The sequence below is a fragment of the Pieris rapae genome, chromosome 1 (assembly GCF_905147795.1).
Source record: "Pieris rapae chromosome 1, ilPieRapa1.1, whole genome shotgun sequence".
NCBI classification, from domain to species: Eukaryota; Metazoa; Arthropoda; class Insecta; order Lepidoptera; family Pieridae; genus Pieris; species Pieris rapae.
This window is the reverse complement of record NC_059509.1, coordinates 4491103-4511204: the sequence shown is the minus strand read 5'-3', so window position 1 is coordinate 4511204 and position 20102 is coordinate 4491103. Positions and strand designations below refer to the sequence as shown.

Sequence of the window (20102 nt, the reverse complement as noted above, 5' to 3'; positions counted from 1 at the left end):
TATTAATTATATAAAAAAATATTATGTAGATAAAGGGCACTACAAAAATTAATGTTGTATTTAAAGTGAATGGCGGAAGGTGCAACACAGGCGAAGGTTGTAAATAATAAAAAATAGCCATTAATACACTTGACCAATAGTGTTAATTAGTACCCTTTAAAAATTAAGGCAATTAAGACATTATGAAAGGTACTAATTTGACATTTGTAATATGGGCGATATTTATTATTTTTCATTAATCATGTAGGTAATATGGTTTCAGAGCAAATTATACCTACAAGCATCCGGAACTCACGACACTATAATAAATGAATATCAAATCGACACCGAACATGTCAAGTTGTCAAGGTCGTCATGTGATATATCCGATATTTTTAAGAGGCAATTCTATATGGGTTTAACTAGTTCTCTACATATCAATATCAAATATGTAGTACACATAGGTAGTCGGTTGGGGAAGTTAAATTAAAATAACAAGTATGCGCTGGAGAATATAATGATATCGCATCGCATCACTTTTATGTCATAGCTCAATCGATATTATTAACTGTTAATTGACAATTACTCCAATCAGCCTATTTTACCTTGGATATAAGTTTACATTTTTTATTACACGATATAAGTTTATGTATAATTAAGTAATGTAGTTTTATTTCCTTAAGCTATTTTGTGTCAAGGAGAACATAACGATGTAAGATAATTTAGCAGTATTGTAGTTATATACTAACAAATGCATTAAGATAAATGTATATTGAATACCTTAGATACCTTATTGATTTTATTAAATCTGTATGATTAAGTTGTATGGCAATCACATTTTTGTATATTATAAAGACAATATTGATTTTTATTAATATTTACCTTATAAAATTAACAGTTTTTTAAATATCAGGTTTACAATACTTTAAATTATATGTATTATATTAAACGCATGTATCTGTTGGGCATCGACAGTTCGAAACCGAATAAATCTATGTAAATACATACGTTCTTAGGTAGATTTTATTATAAAAATATAGCATAAATGTAGTGTAAAAATTTATCTATAAAAGAAATGAAATCTATAAATGAAAGTGACTTATATGAATTTTCGAATCTCTTGGACCAGGACTTGTCTATATCTAAACAAATGTTTAGTTTGCTTTTATTCGTCTTTATTACCAAATAATAAATAAATCAGTGCCGCTCTTTAGGTCTTGGCCTCTGATTTCTGACTCTGTTTCATGAACATTTTTTAATCTAATATACAAGTAGGTGATCAGACTCCAGTGCCTGATACACGACGTCGACTTTTTGGGTCTAAGACATGTCGGTTTCCTCACGATGTTTTCGTTCACCGTTCGAAATGTTAAATGCGTACATAGAAAGAATGTCCATTGGTGCGCACCGAGGATCAAACCTACGACCTCAGGTATGAGAGTCGCACGCTGAAGCTACTACGCCAACACTGCTCTTTATTACCAAAACTAGTTTAACATACTACATTAAGACATGAAAAATATAAAAAATATATTAAGGTAAAACATAGTTTTAATTAAGACTTCAATAGAGGAAAAATAAATTAAGTTTTTATGTATCATGGAACTTCCTCAGTAGGTATTTGGTTACTTTAACAAGTAATCATTTGCAAATTATACTTTAATCAACCTGCGGTTAGATATGTTAGTTGGGTAGCCTAGATTAATAAATGCTTAGTAAAAATAAACTTACTCGTATAGAAATTAACGTCAGAACATTTTATTTTATATTTTATATATATAACGAGGAAAACGGGCAGGAGCCTCACCTGATCTCTCGTCCTCATTCGATTAACGCAAACTTTCTAATTGATTGGATAGAACGACGTACCGAACAATTTTGTTACTGTAAGATTATACATGTATTCATATAGACAATAAACTGTTAATTTCGATACAATGCACCCAAATACTAGAGGCTGCAACCTGCCACCTCCAATCGTCGACATCCAAGGCATTACGTGTTTCAAGATAAAATGTAAAAGTTATCTTTTGGAATGTCAGACGGCAGGGTTGGCAATTTTATTGCACTGTCTTAAGATTTATGTTCTTTGTGTGTTTGAAATTAGTTCTTTTCTTTTCTTGAAAAAATTTTTTTTTATAAAAAACATTATTGTTTTGTCTATTGTGTCACTCTAATATAGTATAGGCCCACTTAAAATAAGTGTTACTCAGTGTTCGTATTTCTATTACTTTTATATATCTTGCTGTGCGCTGCGCTGTGCTGTGTCTTGTGTATTTTAATCAAATAAATATTTGTTTCTTTCTCTCTTTCCCAAAACACTTTTTAACTACAAACAAACAATTAAATAATATAATAAAAAATTGTATTAAATTTTACCAGCGGCATTATATAATTGTAGGTACAAATAAAACACCGCATTGTTGGCACATTTAAAAAAAAATTGTAGATTTGTGTGTTAACTATTTAATATATCCTTTCTGATTGATTTCTGTATATATATATAAAATATAAAGATTATCCGCCGAAATTTTTAATCGAAACCTTTGCGCTTAAAAAACACTCAATTTATTATCAAGGCAAATGGGCACTGGGCACGTTCTTATCACATCAGTCGATATAGAGATAAATCCTTATATCCTTAAGTACTCATGTGACGGATTGATCGCTCTTAAAGACTGGCGATGACGTTTGATCCTCGACGGTTGAATTGCAAGACTTGAACGTGCAGTGCGCGATTGATTTGCGCGCGTATTGCACGCATTCACAACCTTCGAAAAAAACACAATTTTTTAACGAAACTAGTATTTATAGACATGTAAACGAATTTACCAGTGATAAAGTGATTGTAACGTAATAGTGATTTTTTTGTGATTTATTCAAAATGAAGTTTATTTCTTTTGTTTTTATTGTTATATTTATAAGGTAAGTTTACTATATTTTTCAAGTAAAAAAAACTTTACTTTTGAAAAAGAAACAAAATGCCATTTATAATTTACGTTGAGGTTTTTTGGTGGTGGTGGTTGGTGAAGTTTTTTGATATATTTTTTATTTATTTCGTATTGTGGTAAAATATGTGGTAATGAATATTTTATGTTCCTTATCATATACAATGTTACATTTCTGAAATTTTATGAAAATCTCTCAAAATTTGTACAGCGTCTTCAGCAATCCGAACCCAAGGCCCTTACAGTATCCCAACTGCATAATTAAAAACGTTTTGAACCACTTGTATAGAACGTTTATTACTTACAAATCATCTAAATTAATTATTTTGAAGGGATATTAAGATTTATGTACTTTTCCGATCTCAATTTAAAACAACTCTAAGAGCCTTCTTAAATATTTGTAATGAAGAATATATGAACGATAAGGTTTTCAATTTGAAGTGGAAATGAAAGTGTAATTTAAAAAATTATTTAATCCTTAAATGCATTTGCATTTGAGCATTGTCGTTCAAAATAAAGATATGTTTGTTTTTTTACGTGATAATATACATGAAAATTGTGATATATAACCACAATGTATGTGGTTTTGTTGATTGTATAGGCGCACCGTGCCTCATTGCTTTATTTCATAATCCAACTTATTCTTAAAAACTTAATACGTATGTTTCCTTAGAATCGAATAAAGTGTCAAAAAGATAAATCAAAAGGATAAATAAAACATAAACCAGATTGGGGTCTACGAATAACATTAGATTAGAAAGTAGTTTTCATTTATCAATAACCTTCTGCAGCGAGTTTGATTTTCCTTTTATGTGACAGTTGAAGGATTTCCTTACGGAAATAACTTCCTATTAATGATAAATTATTATGACGCCCTAGAAATTTGGCCTTATGTTAGGGCACTTGTAAATTATTGCTGTCTGGTTTGTGCCATGATTCTACAGAAAAAAATATCATATCTACGTATGTAGCGAAAACGCTTTTTATTTTAGATAAAGGATCAGATCATTAATTAGCTCTACCATACTGGGGATAACTCGTAATGTGTAATTACGTAGTTATTTAACGAAAGTTAATAATTTCTACACAGAAATTTATTGAAATGCGAAGCAGTATTGTACCAATTATAAGGCTCAAGGCTATTAGATATAAATTACAGTTGATTATATATTATTCAAAATAAATTATATTACTACGCCAACCAAAATCCTTGCAATATAGCTATTAACAAGTATAAACACATTTATAATAGTAACAATAATAATTATCTATGATAAGGTGCATTATGGGAGTATTAACTTTACACAATGCAAATATCATTCAATCACGTTTTATATTATGAGGATTAAAAATGTCGACCCGAATCTGCATTATACAAACACCATAAATAAAAGAAAATTACGAAATTATTACATAAATTTTAGCAGTAAGTTAAATATATATTTTCATATATGTATTATAGAATTAGTAGGATTTTTCATACAGATTATAAAATTTCATACAAATATAAGTAAACACACTAGGAGTTGATTAATATAATTTTTATTTTTTTATTTTCTTACATTTACGTTTTTACGGTAGGATTTTAAAAAATCTTGACAAGGTACCATATGTATGTAGGTTGTTAAAATATTATTATCCTACTATTTTGCGTAGGTAAATCTAATAAAGATCAAGTTTTTTAAATATTGATTTAGAATAATTCGGTCAGTTTCTGCAAAACCATAATATATAGCATGGATACAACTCAATATGTTCCAGATGATCTTCATTACATAATAGCTTTAGGTAATCTACTTATGCAAATATTTGTTTAAATATAAAGAATTTCTGGAAAAGTATAATTTAATTAAATCTTTTTATAAATGAAATTAAAGAGACATGTGAATTTAAAAAAATATATATCTGATACATTTTATATAATTTATGGTTGACGACTATACCGTAACTCAGTGAACCTTTTGTATTAGGTCTCTTAACTGAATTGAATTTTTACAGAAATGGCGAAGGTGTTAACTTTTCCGGTGGGCTTAAGTCAAACTATACGTTTCCAAAAGATTTTTCCTTTGGTGTTTCAACAGCCGCTATACAAATAGAGGGAGCGTGGAATGAAGATGGTAAGGTTTATTAACAACACAACCAATATATCAGAGCAATTCGTCGAATCGCGAACAACAAATTTGTTGGCAATAAAATGACACGGGACTTTTTCCAATTAAGTTTTCAAAAACAAATAAATATGAATGTCTTTATTTTAACTTAAATTATGATTCTCTTATAACTAGAAAAAATATTATTTACAGGAAAATCTGAAAGCATATGGGACAATCTAGTTCGCAGAAATCCCAACTTTACGAAAGATGGTTCGACTCCCAACGTAGCAGCTGATTCATATCATCTATACAAGCGAGATGCGGAAATGGTCCATGAACTCGGTGTAGATATTTACCGTTTCTCTATATCTTGGCCACGAATATTACCCAATGGCTTAATAAATTCCGTCAATAATTTAGGCATTCAGTATTATAAAAATCTTATTAACGAACTAGAGAAATATAACATTACACCCATGGTTACTATATATCATTGGGATCTGCCCCAGAAACTGCAAGATATGGGAGGTTGGAGCAACGAGCATATTGTTGAGTACTATACAGATTATGCCAATTTATTGTTTGAAAACTTTGCTGATAAAGTGAAATACTGGGTCACGTTCAATGAGCCGATGCAGACTTGTTTGGAAGGTTATGGAGGTACTTATAGGGCACCGGCCCTGAACAGACATGGTATCGCCGAGTACCTCTGCACGCATAATCTGCTTAAGGCCCATGCTGATGTATATCACTTGTATGACAAACAGTACCGACCAATATATGGAGGTAATAATATTTTGTTCAATATTTCCGGTTTGCCTAGAACTAGTTTGAAGTATTGGTATGCGTCAGTAATTGTTAATTGTGGCTACAACCAATGTTTTGTTGCGACTTAAACTATATTGAATTCTATTAAGATATTAAACAAGAATAACCATTATGAAGAAATACGAAAGGCTTATGACTAAATTAAAAATAAAACTAATTTAGTTCGTAATACTAAATAGTAACAAATAAAATGGTATTTATGAAAAAAATCCCCTACATATAAGCTGAGGCTATATACAATCGATATTATAGTATCTTATTCTTTTCTATAGGTAAAATAGGTATTTCACTTGACTCTAATTGGGCACAACCGAAAACTAACTCGCCAAGTGACATAAAAGCTGCTGAACTATATTTAAGAACTCATGTAAGTAACTTTTTCTGTTATTGTGTATTCCATCCCGTTTTCATAAAATTTCAAATCTTTCAAAACAATTTCGTTCATTATATTTTATTAGCCCTAGTATAAACTAAGCTAACTTAAAATACGATGTAATGAATGATATCGTCCCTCATTAAGGTGAGAATGCAGATCTAGGTCGTTTAAGTTTCCCTGTGAGTCACGTTGTCTGTGACTTTGACCCAGCCTTTGGGAAAATACCATTCAATCCTAAATAGCAGTAATTATCCACATTCTGGGGCTTTACCGTTAGCTTAAGTCCGGTTTGTAGACTATAATTTTTTATTTCTGTAGTAAAGCCGACTATGAACGAAATGTCGTTTTGCTAGAAAAGGCCAAAATGCGGACCTTCGATGGTACAGTGTTTTTAGCAGAACAGTAGGTATAATGTTTCCAACAACAACTCTTTCTTCCGTGGCTTTGTCACTTTAAAACGATGCGTAAAAGAAGGAAGGTTGTAGAATCTTTCTGTACAGAAACTGTTCCTATAGTTAATTCTGATACTGGGAGTTGACCTGCAAGTTATAAACACTATGAATAACATTATTTAATCTACGATTACAGACAGATAATAATTAATTTTCTTCTTAACAGGTTGGCTGGTATGCTCACCCGATTTTCTCAAGCGAAGGAAATTACCCACCAGAACTGATTCAACTTGTAGACGAAAAAAGTCGGCATCAAAACTACTCCAGATCACGTCTACCTAAATTCACTCAAACAGAAGTGGATCACATTAAAGGAACAGCAGATTTCTTTGGTTTGAACCACTATACCACGTACTTGCTGAGCATGGCAGAGAAGGAAGTGGGTCAAATCCCATCTCATGAGAATGATGTTGGTATTGTACGGGTTCAAAATCCTAACTGGCCATCGATGTCATCTTCAAATTGGTTGAAAGTAAGTTGCCTAACGTGCCTTAGTATGCAATAGGATATTATATTTTTTGTTAAGTAATCGAACTCTATCAGTTCTTCTGTTCCGCATTTAGAAAACAATAGACTACTAAAATTACGAATTTTTTTTAAACAAAACTTGACTTAAAACAAATAAATGTTTAGAAGTAATTGCACATAGTACATAGGTTCTACATACACATCGCTCTTGTTATTATTAAAAATACTTCGTGTATTATTTTATTTCCCCAGACATTTACAAAACCCATTCTGTAAATAGAAAAACATTTTATAAAGAAGACGAAATACATTAAACGTGAAACAAAGCATTTATAAATGCTTTTTGCAGTAGTATTAGCAATATATTATGTGTTTATTTTGCATCATTCTATAAATGTAAAAATAGAATTAAATAACAAAACTGCGACAGGTTTTAATTAAAATAAAAACAGAAAACATTCAGTTTCTTAGAACTGGTTCTCCTAACTCAATATTGCAGTTTTTATTTCGGTATGTGCAAAACATTCGTCAAGGATTCTGATCGAAAATTTGAGTACGTTTCAGTTAATAAATTACACCTGTGTAAATTAAAAAGATACGACATTTACAATAAAAGATAAAAATTCGTGTAATTAATTGGTTTGCGAGTCCAATAAATTATATCTAATAGTGTATTAAGTTTAAAAATTCAATTAATATACCGTCTAACTTTGAGACTTACACGCGCCAGAGATACCTTTATTAGCTTCTGTTTGGATTAATGGGGAATTTATTTAAATATTTACTAACCCTAACACATTGTTATATTTATACAAAATTTGGTATTGAAACATTATATTGCTATTGCTATTATATTAGCAAAGGTTTGGATTTCAATAGCTTATACAATCCTTACGGTGGCCAGGCGCCTTTTGCTGGGAATTTGAAATAAATGATATAATGAAATTAATGACATTTGCATGCCGATTTATATATGGCAGATTGTGCGGATTTTTATAATAATTAAAATTTAATATCTAATTGTACCACTATCTTAGCAAATAAACGATTTCATTTCATTTCATAAAGTTTAATTTCTTAAATTTTAGGTGGTACCATTCGGGTTCCGTCGTCTCCTAGCGTGGATAACAAGGACGTACAATAACATTCCTATAATAGTTACCGAAAATGGCTACGCGGATTACAGTGGAATTCATGATGACGCAAGAGTTACCTACTACTGCCATTACTTGAATGCCCTGTTGCATGCGATACATGAAGACAAGAGCAATGTTCAGGGATACTTCGCGTGGAGCCTAATGGATAACTGGGAATGGGACGACGGATTTGTGTAAGTTCTTATATATGTTCTAAGGAAACTCTTTGGTTTAAAGAATAGGGTAGAGTGTCTGTTATAAAAAAATAACTCCACTAAATGCAATGAAGCGAACGCGCTAGCGTCTTTTGTACGTTCCGTGTTTGGAGCTTACAAGTAATAATAATAATAAAAACAGTATTTTTTTGTTAAGATTGGGTATACAAGGGTATGACGCATTTAGGGTAGTTTTGATAATTACACGCTCAAGTCATTCGATAAACACTGCTCTCTATTGAGAACTGGTTTATGCAACAATTCATTTGATTCGTTGCGATCCAAATTAAAAAAAATATATATGTAGGTATAATACAAGACCCCTATACTCATTTCAATAATTATCTGAAATATACCTACATTCAGTAAGGTAACAATTCCAATTATTCTGTCATGACTCATATCTTAAGATAATACCAAATTGCAATGCAGTATTTTGAAAATCCGTAGTACGCATTTGCTCGGAAACATGGTCGATTACTTGAGATCGGAATCACTGTTGAAGTTTTCGATTTAAGCCGACTTTTTTACTGACACCTTGGGTTCATATGAAATATTTATTTCCAGTAATAATGCCAAAAACACCTTTCATAAGGAAAATTACCTTTTAAATCCGTAGACCGTGATTATACTCGCAAAACGTCCTTAGCAATTTAACGAACACTTAGAGGTCATTCTTTGTCACTGAAATCTTTAAATATCTTAAAGTCAGACTAATGATAACATTGTAAAAGTATGCAAATATACATTTTGTCTTATTTATTATTTACAAGATTGTCACGTACTGATTAGAAATATGTTTCGTACCAACAATTAAAATGTATATTACAATAATTACTGTAATTATTATAGTTTAGGAACATTAGGGCAGTAAGTTCAGAATAGAGTTCACAACTGTGCCTCAATAGATTTTTCGATTCTTACATGAATAAAGCTGAAAATGTACCCCGATTTGTACCAGACTGAAGGAATGAAAAGACCCATTCGAGTTTTAGCGCCACTGGATTATTATTTATTAGGAAAGACTTAATTCTTTGAAATTCAACGGATTTTTAATACGTATTTAACGATAATAAAGTTAAACCAATTTTCATTAAAAGAAGACCTTGTGAACTACTTTACATAAACTGTAGCGTTACGAAGTAATTGTTATTTCAACTGGTGTTCTGTTTATTTAAAGTTATTTATGCTTCACTCAATAAACGAGAGTGATACGGCTAATCATATTTAATACTCATTTTTGTCGAGAGGAAGGATAAAAAAAGGAAAGACATATTCCATCCAAGGCTATAAAAAATCTATTTAAATTCGTTCTACGGAATAGTGAACAATACATAATTATGTTGCTGTTATTATTGTGTTCACAGAAATCGTTGCTTTACGATATTTTTCAGTCTTAGTTTATGATGTAAGCAATTTGATGGCAATTCTTTATATTGGTATCAATTCACAAGTGAACCGATTTAATAAACAGACCAGTTAGGTTTTTACCAGTCATAGTCATTCAATTTATAACCAAATTCAGACTTTTAATTCAACGTTTAATTCAAAGATTTGAAAATTTTGTGTGAATAGTTTAATATATCATCACTAATAAAACATTACGAATATTTCTTACTACAAATCTATACAGCCAGTATGAACTGCATGAATGTGATACAATGATAATGTTCAGTCATAAATAAAACACAATATCAGTCATTCATGATATATTTCACTCGTCATGTATGTAAATGCAATTTGCAGGTCTCGCTTCGGTCTTTACTTGGTCGATTTTGAGAGTCAGAATAAAACGAGGACTGCCAAGGACTCGGCACGATTGTATACGAGTGTGGTCACCTCGCGAGGCTTGCCGGAGAATTACGATCCTGATGACTACACTGCCTTCTCATCAGCATCGAAAGTCCTGCCCACTGTGCTCCCCTTCATCCCCTTATACCGATATCTACTTTAATTATATACCTCTGTATATAAAAAATAATAAAATTAAGTATTTAATATCATAATGTATTCATTCCTATAGTATTAATACTCGACAGTCATTAGTTTGCTTGCGTTGTCGCGGGCGACTTCTCTTTTCAGCTGAGCCTGTATGCAAGCAAATGATTTCCCCTTGGTCTCGGGTAGTACGGCTAGGATGAACACCAGCCCGAGGATTGAGCACGCAGAGAAGCCCCAGAAAACTGTATAGATTCCATATGAATCTCTTATTACCTGGAATCATAAATTGCGACATTAGTAATATTGATGACAGCTGACAGATGAACGTCATTTCAATCAATTAATAAATAAATATAATATATGTGTGCGTAAGAAGTATAAAGAAATAGGTACTCGTAATACTTAATAATAATTGTATCTAAAGCCGGAGCTATTTGAAGTATTTATTTGATTTTCCTTCAATTAGAAACTTCCTTTATTTTTTTGTGTACATATAAGTAATCTCAGATGGTATATAAGGCGGAAAAGAAGGTTCAATATTAAATATTTTTACCTGGAACAGTTTCTGAACAGCAAACATCGAAATTCCAGTATAAATATGAGCGACACAAGAGGCGTACAACTTGACGTTGGTCGGGAACATTTCTCCAATAATCACGTAGGGCACCGTGGACAGACCAACAGCGTAGCAAATAATGTAAATCATCATAGCCGCTATCGGTAGCCAATGAAGGATTGCGACTGACTCCTTATTCGACAGGTAGAAGTAGAAATATGTTCCAAGAACGCCATTCATTAGTCCCACCCCCAACGCAGACAATAGAAGCAGTGGTTTCCGTCCAACACGATCGACCAATAGAACCGACAGGCAGCAAGTTGCAACTTGGACACATCCCACATATATTGTTGCCTTATACGGCTCTATATGGCTATCAGTGATATCGAATATTGTTTGGGCATACGCAACAAGAGCAGCGCTACCACAAAACTGTTGGATTGTGAAGATCCCTAAACTTATCCAGAGGGCTTTTCTGTTCGTCGCTTCGGTTACCAGATCGCCCCATGTGCCTCGGTTCTTCATGTCCTCCTGAACGTTTATCTCTATGTTTTTAAGTTCTAATCTTATATCACCACTGCGTAAATGTCTAAGAGCACGTTCTGCTCTCTCTGTGCGCTCAAATTTCAGGTAATAGTAGGGCGATTCGGGCAGAAAGATGAAAGTCAATACGAAAGTAATGGGCAGGATCATGTTGATGGCGGCTAAGGTTTTTATGGTTACGAATGGTCCGATGCAGTATTGGGCAAGAATTCCAACCTGAAATAAGAAAACGTGTATGGTTAGAATAATAATGAAAAGTAGTGAAAATTCTGGGTTCGCTTCTAAGATTTCAGAGTCAACAAACATTTACATTTAAGTTCGTTGACTATCTTTCAGTTTTTCAGATTGTAATGTAAATTAAGTTAAAGATATGGAGTATACTTGAATAAGTTAGGAAATTAAAATATCGATGTCTTGTTATCTTTCTTATGAGTCACGAGAACATATTAAGTTGTTTGTATTTTGCCAACAAAATTACATTTCCTTCAAAATGTTGGGACTTGGTCCTTTTATGTTAGTCTCCTAACTCTATATTGGGGTATGGATTTAAGACTGTTACGATTAAATGCCTGAAATCAGCCTGTCTCTTTACCCACATTAAAATTAGGACTTCCAGATTTTGATTCACTAACTCATCCACGAAGGAAGTTATGTTTAAATAAATTTATAATATAACGTTTTGTGAGTTTACTCTTCCTGTCATATCTTGTTAATAAAACACCATAAAACTGTACTATTTATAAAGACAATAACTTAGATAAATATGTTGAAATTACACGCGGCCTAGATATTAAAACAGTACATACAGCGTTCTGCAAATGTAATTATGAAAAACAATCTCAAAATTAGTACACGCAATCGGTCTTCCAGCGATAATTAAGATTAATTTTTACACAGCTGTTTGGTTATTTTCACAAATGTATGGCCTCGTTACAACAATGTTATTATTACCTTATTCATCAATGTGATAAGTGTAGAGAGGGCGCCACGGACTTCATTCGTAGCTATTTCTCCCGTGTACATTGGTGCAACTGTGTACACTATTCCATAACCAAGCCCGGAGAACATTCTAGCCACATATAGCACGGCAACAGACTTGGCTACGATGACTAATAACCAGCCGATTATGAAGGGGACTGCTCCAAGGAGTAATGTGGTTTTTCTGCCGAAGCGGTCTGCGAAGTATGCTGATGGTATCGGCGTGAGTGCCGAACACAGGATCATGATGGAAACGATCCATGATCCTTCATCTGCTGTCGTCGGTATGTAACTCTGCGGCGACTGCAGATACTGAAGAATGGGGGAAGGCCAACCGTAGCAAGTACCTGCTGTTGCGGTGATCAGCGTCGCTGAAAATTGAAAATATGTTTTTATATGACTTGAATGTAAATATTATTTTTATTAAATTATTTAAATAAAGGTAATAATATTTGATCCGCAAAATGTTGATTGATGATAAACTTCACACGCTTAAAAAAATAATTATTAAATTAATAAGAAGGTAGCCAAGAAATTTCTAGTACATTTGATAGTCCAACAAAGCTTACATGGTCAACATGTACCAAGCTTTGACGTAAATGCATTTATGTGTTATATGACTCAGTTGTATTTAATGTCACACGTACTGTCCAATAATTTTCCACAGTTACTAAAGGATTGATGTATTTATCTAGGCAACATGTTGACAAATATAATGTTTACCTACAATAGATAAGATGTCCGTTAACATCGAGACAGATAAAGGACGCACGTACCCTACTTCACAAATTACGAAATGTGTATTATTTATTATATTAGTTTACACGCGATAAATTTGAGGATAACATCTACAGTGTATAAATAGGTATATAGATAACTATTATATATCTTAAAGTTTTACTAGCATTATGCCTGGAATTAATAAAATTTATTGTATTCAATAAGCCTGACAGCCTGAGCAAACTCACACCAACAATATAACGATTTATTAGAAAAAATAACACACGCTTTAACTATGTATTGTTCTTCAATTCTGAGATGTTCTACCATTCTCAAGGAAATAGGAAGACCTAATTGTTCTAATCTAAGAAGGCCAAAATATGTTATGCTGGTTTTAATTCAGAATAAAAAAAATCGATATAACATTTAAACGATACAGTCGAGTCGTTCGGTTATCGCGGTTATCACAATTTGTGGAAACTTCTTTCTCGAATCATAAACAATTATTATACGGAAATAAACTATTATAACGTCGTCATACTGTATCAATGTAGTATACAAAGTAATTATTATTTTTTAAGAGTCGAAGAAGAATTTATAAACGCATTCTTGAGTTTATTTATGGCTTCAAGCTTTTATTTATATGTGGTATTAAGGTTTATTGAGTTATTACAGAATATCAATTATTATTCTATATTATCAACAAGATATGGTGCTATTATAGTAACACTTATTATTACATATTAGGATACGGTGTATAGGAGATTAGGAGATATTACTTTGCTATTTACATGCTAGACCTATAAGACTTATAAGCTTTTAACCTATTGAAGACAGTTCAAATTACAGGAAGCACAAACGGATAAGGATCATTCAGTAAAAGCAAATTAAATGATTTGATGTAACTGCTGAGAACGGAAATAATTTTGTAAAGAAAGGGTTGTGCGCAGTCTTAACTGTTTACAATTTCTTTCAAGCTTAAGTTCTTGCACTGCGAAACTTCACCTTGTGAAAACCGGAATTTTTCCGCTTAATAGGCGTTTCTTCTATAAAATTACGAGTAATATCCATTTAAATACGTATCAGAATCTGGACAATTTTTTTGAGTTTTTTACTACGTATGAGACAATTTGCTACATATTTAACGCAAGTGACACAACACATTTGATTGAAATAGATTTTTACCAGGCTATTGCAGTATGATTTTCATTGTGTACAACTTTTTATAACAATTTTTTAGGTTAGGTTAATTAAGAGAATATAGTAAAGGTCTTCAGAAAATAAAGTCAAATCTAATTGTATTTTTTGGCAATAAGTACCTAAATGACCACGAAACAGACACAGGAATCTTAAGAAGTTAAAAGTTGTAGCGCCGCTGGATTTTTTAAATACAAATACATCAGCAAATTTGAATTAAAATTTGATCGCAGTAAAATCACTGATGTACATAATTTTGATCATAAAGTTAATAGTATAAGCCATGTATAGTGATGTGACGACTAAGAACAATTGCCAGTTGGCACTAGTTTATGATTTTATACGGCGGTGTAAACTTGGACTGTAGTACGTAATTCCTAATTCAATTTTCAATTAAATACATTTTCTGGAAGATAAAATTATCTTGATGGAAATAGATCGTGCAAACGCCCATTACCTTGGGTGTACATATAAAGGTTCGTCATAAATTAATAAAGTCATCGTAATTTGTATTTGGCATAATGTATTTGAGTTTTATGTTTGAAAATTCTACTGTATGCTATTTATTTTTGCTTTACATTCATTACATTTTTTTAAATAATAATATCAATATTGACGTTATGACGTAATGTTATTTCTTGCGTCATAACTTCTAATTAAGAGCAGTGTTTCTTAAAGTGTAACACAAAAACTACGACCGACGAACTGACGAACTCTGACGCTGGCGACTCAATTGGTTTGAATTTTTAAATAGTTAACGATCACCATACATGGGAATAAAACATTGTTTTCAAATAAGTTTTCGTGAAAACGTGCATTATATGACAGGAGTATCGACAATAAACGCAAACAATACGGATAACGATTCGTTGATAAAGTCTAACATTTCGTTATCCGTTAGTCTGCACCGGCCATTTCACATGTATAAAAATAGCTCACGTGTGTGAGTCACGTGTTTGAAGGTAACAACTAACAGTCATTCGCTAAATGAACACAAATGCGTTATTCTTCCCCGTCTAGTGTCCAGTGTCAACGATCTAGGTGAACTTTCAACTCTTTTGTAAGGTGAAATGAGATGTTCATACATGATGAAGATCTATTTTTTTTAATAAAGAAAAATATAGATGACTAGATATATTTTCGTAGATGCAGATGCCAATTTTTATAGCTTTTCTAGAAAGAGAAGAGAAAGTTTTTCGAAACCAATTTTAACATTGTAATAGTCTAAATCAAATCCTGTGATGATATGTAGGCCTAGGAGTTATGTAGTAGAAACCACTTTTCTCATGGACAGTTTCACTCGCAATAAGCTCGTAGATTGGGTTCGAATTACAAATAGCTTAGAAATAAAATATGTTTTAGTACTGGGACAATAATTGTATATTTTGTTATAATAATATAACTTTTCCTATGTACAAAATATGCATTACTTACTGCCATAAACCAAAACGAATAATAACGCTGACTTTAATGATGAGAGCCATAGAGATTTCATACCTATCTGTTTCGTATCGAATGTCTTGGTAAGATTACCGGTTAATACCTTAATACAAGTGAATTGGCCATTGAGTGCTTCAATAAACATTCGCTCTTTTATCAACTCGACTAATAACCTGTGTGACATTGAGAACGTGTTGGCTGTTTACATTTAGGGAAGATAGCTAAGACAATAATTAGGTGAATTTTTTTAGTCTTCAGAAAAAGCCATAATTATTTAATTATCTAATTAAGAGTATTTTAATTGACTATGCGACATTTTCCCAAGCTTTTGCAAATAAAAATACAAGTCGGATAAAAAGGCATTTTGTGGCAATATTGCAAGTTAGTCCATTTACTTTAGGGACGTCGTATAAAACACATAATACAAGATTATAATATCTAATACTGCAATATTTTAATAAATCCTATCTGTAAATTTTAAGACTGCTAAAGTCCAAAGGATATAAAGACTGTAAGTACCGCTCTGACAATCAGACGAACCGAATATTATCATAATCCGTTGTCATTTGTTGCAACGTCATGCTTTGACAATGTAAGACGTTGACGGTTATTTTTAAATCGTATCGACCGCGTTCTATTTATTTATTGTTCAACACACGAATTCATTGATTTAAAAACATCGCAAGGAGTTTATAAATAATAAAATAGCCCGAATATAATAAGTCTTAAAATTACTAAGAACACAAACAATGTATTATTTCTAAGCATTTACAAAAAAAGCAATTATTTGAATTAAGAATTCAAACGTTTAATTTAGTTTAATATTTCTTTATTAAGTCGATACATTTATATAGGTAAACTTAAGAAATCTCAAATGAATTTAAATTATGTGTAATGACACTTACGACTATATGTACAGGTAATCAACTCACATGTAAACACTACAGTTAACTCCAAAGTTCTACATCCGCCTCTCTATATCACCTTTATGGTTAAGTTATTCAGACTCGAATGTTCTATTTCTTGCTCAGACAATATTAATAAACTTCAGAATCCACTGAAATTGTAACAATTTTCTGTTTTTTTTCTATTTTACAACTCAGAGAAGTAGAAGTTTTATTTTTCTATTTTAGAGTTTAATATAATTTGCGTATCAGGAATTAATGCATTTTAATTGCTTTATAAGGGAGATAGCAAGCTAAGAAATTTACGAAGATACAATTTTTAGAACAGCAAAGGTTTTACCAACAGTAACTATGATCCGTGAAAAGTATAATAAGTAATACGCAATTTTTGACGGATCAAAGTTTTATCGTGTAGTTCTAAGCCTCACTTCAGATATACAACATTCCAAGTGAGATATAAATAAATTTCAGAACATTAAAAATATGTTTATAGAGATTGTATTTATTGTAGCAATGTTAAATTTAATCAAAATGATTTATAATGAACACTTTAATTCTTAGTTAAACTTTACGAATGATAAAGTCGGTTGCGCAAATTTTTTCATACCTATACAAGTCTCGGAGTACTCAATTAAATTATATGTGATTTAACAATTATGTTTCTTTCTATGAAATGATGCAACAGCTTTTAAACAATTCTATGGTAGCATAGATAAACTTTTAGCTTTTACTGGACATGTATGATAGATGATTACAATTATATTAGACTTTTCGCTTTCATATTTTAAATATATACCAATTAGTTAGGAAAGATTTCACTCATTCGTTATAGAAGTGGCCATGAATTAATTAACCATTTAAATTTCATTAAATTACTCTCGTATAGCTATTAAAATAGAACAATGCATACAATACTCAATAATAACCTCGGCGAATGTTGCAATAGTAAATTATATAAAAAAATATACCACGGTAATTTTCCGTCCCAGTAATTAAAAACAAAAGAGCTTGAAAATGTTTGGATTTTTTATCCAAACATTTTCATTTCATTCATATAATTCTAAAATCATCCGTCAATAGTAGAATCATATCAAAATAATAGTTACCTTACCTACTACTTGGAAAATAACCATAAATCTAATGGCAAATCCATTTATTTATAACAGCTAACGCCGAAACCCAATAACCTACCACAATCCATTTTTGACCATCTGAGATAGAGTTCTAAATCCAAATATTGATAAAAGGTGCCAATCATCGGATTGATATTAGATAGGAGATCAATCGACTGTCACGGCCTGTTCGAAAACAATCTGAGATGGTGGATTAATTATTGGGTTCGGGCGTAAATCTGCCTTAAAGCCTGTTTTAACTACAACACTTTGTATTTTCTGAATTACCTACTGTTATCGTTGTAACTAGACAGATTTAGTTTTATATCAACAATTATTCATATGTATATCGCTTTTCATTATGGCCACACCATTTGGTAGTAGGAGTTTAATAACTATTTATTTTAGTTAAAGTGTAAACTTAAATATAAAAAAAATACTGTTTGTTGTTATAAATTGATTATTAAGGGTACCCACCCTTATAACCACCCACCTTGTAAAGAAATATATGATTTTAAGCATTCTTAGTTTCTTAGTAAAATTGAGGACGTTATATTAAGGTTTTACGGTTGTTACATTAATATTACGTCAGAAAAACAATATCGCTATTTATTATTTAAGATCTTTATAAATTTACTCTGTAAAACTAAAGTAAATTTTTGAATTTCCGACGCGGTTTTTGTACTTAGAAGTTGGTAAGTTTATAACAAAAGGGTCGAAAGGGCTTACCTGAGATCCCTCTAAGAAGTCAATAATACCCAGCAGGATCGATTTTGAATAACATTCTCTACATCGTTTATATTTCATTGATATATGTATTAGTGAACGATGCATGTTTTTTTTTATTTGTACACTTATTTTATTACATAGTCACGTTAGATTAAGGGAAGTTTTAAATAGGATTATTGGCAAATGTTTTCTGTCCAAAAACTCTTTTTTGTTTGTGATAAAGACAAAAAACCAAAGCAAGAAAGTTGGTGACCATTGTTGTAAGTCTAATACATAGCCTTTATCAATCCCGTATAAAATTAATTATACTTCTAAATGCTCATTTCGAAACTACTCTATAGCAACCGTAGACTGGTTTATTACATGCCTAATATAACATGTGCACAAGGAACCGTTTATTTCGTTCATTCACTCATTCGTGCGGAAATTTTTCGTTTTATTGACATTAATGTATTCAGTTTTTATGAATTATATGACATGTGACAACACTTTCACAAAATTAATCTTCCTTAGTTAGGTGATAAATTAGAAAACTGTACTGATAGTTCAATACGAGAGAGCCGGGACTCAAAATATCATAAATAGCTGCTATTTACTAGTGATATTTAGGTGCGACTAATAAATGAGACTTGCCTTGAACCCTATGACACATTTGCTATCAAGCAGTTTTCTGTCAATGTGTGGTAAGAATGAAGGAGGTCAGGGGATCATATTATTATTCTGATAACGGTTTAGTAAAGTATGAAAATCTCGAGAATATTGTATAGTGTGCTTGCCGCGTGCAAGGAATGCGACACGTTTCATTTAAATGTCGACAGTTGCTGAATGCTGACTAGGCCTTAATACATACGTTTGCAAAAGGCACTATATAAAATATTTCATCAAAATTGTATGAGAAAGAGACGAGACTAAAGCATAATATTATGATTACTTGTTATGAGTTAGGATTGTGAAATGTTTACACTTCAATAGTGTGTAGACGTACTATGATCAATCCGCGCATAAAGATAGGTTATAAAACTTACCACACAGCGCTGTTCCATATTCCTTCCAATGTGAGCGAGTTTTTGCGGTCATTATAATATTGAAATTTAAAATAAAATACTAAAAAATTAACTGGGTTTGGAATGAGATTATCTTGAGCACTGATTTTTTATAATAAAATTTCTATATAATATAATTCGAACTCATGGTTAAATATAAATTATAACAGGATATACTAACTAAATATCACAACAATATATTATATTCGATCTAAAATTTAATGGATTTTTAAAAGTAAACGTTATAACCGATTGGGCTTCATTTTGAAAGATTTATGTGTTGGTTTGCTGGTCCATAGTTTTGCGAGAAAACGCGTGGAGTATGTTAACGCGACGAAAGCGAGTGAACAACTGAACGAAACACAGACACTTGAACACGAATGAACTGAACGGATCGCATAGAACGGAATGGAATGAGGTAAATCGACGCAAGCGCACGCTTT

The 20102-nt window shown here is 31.6% G+C and overlaps 2 protein-coding genes across 2 annotated transcripts; one reads left to right on the top strand and one right to left on the bottom strand.

Moving 5' to 3' along the window:
* Window positions 1-2672: 2672 nt before the first annotated feature.
* On the top strand, window positions 2673-10495 carry LOC110994812 (myrosinase 1). The gene is made up of 7 exons (XM_022261677.2): window positions 2673-2904; window positions 4926-5044; window positions 5231-5806; window positions 6121-6215; window positions 6843-7148; window positions 8233-8474; window positions 10242-10495. Exons 1-7 carry the CDS (start codon window positions 2864-2866, stop codon window positions 10447-10449), a joined length of 1587 nt encoding a protein of 528 aa, XP_022117369.2. The 5' UTR covers window positions 2673-2863; the 3' UTR covers window positions 10450-10495.
* LOC110994813 (facilitated trehalose transporter Tret1-like) lies at window positions 10487-20096 on the bottom strand. Its single transcript, XM_022261678.2, has 4 exons — window positions 19642-20096; window positions 12487-12884; window positions 10990-11751; window positions 10487-10709 (listed from the first exon to the last, which is right to left on the bottom strand). Exons 1-4 carry the CDS (start codon window positions 19691-19693, stop codon window positions 10521-10523), a joined length of 1401 nt encoding a protein of 466 aa, XP_022117370.1. The 5' UTR covers window positions 19694-20096; the 3' UTR covers window positions 10487-10520.
* Between the last annotated feature and the right edge of the window lie 6 nt (window positions 20097-20102).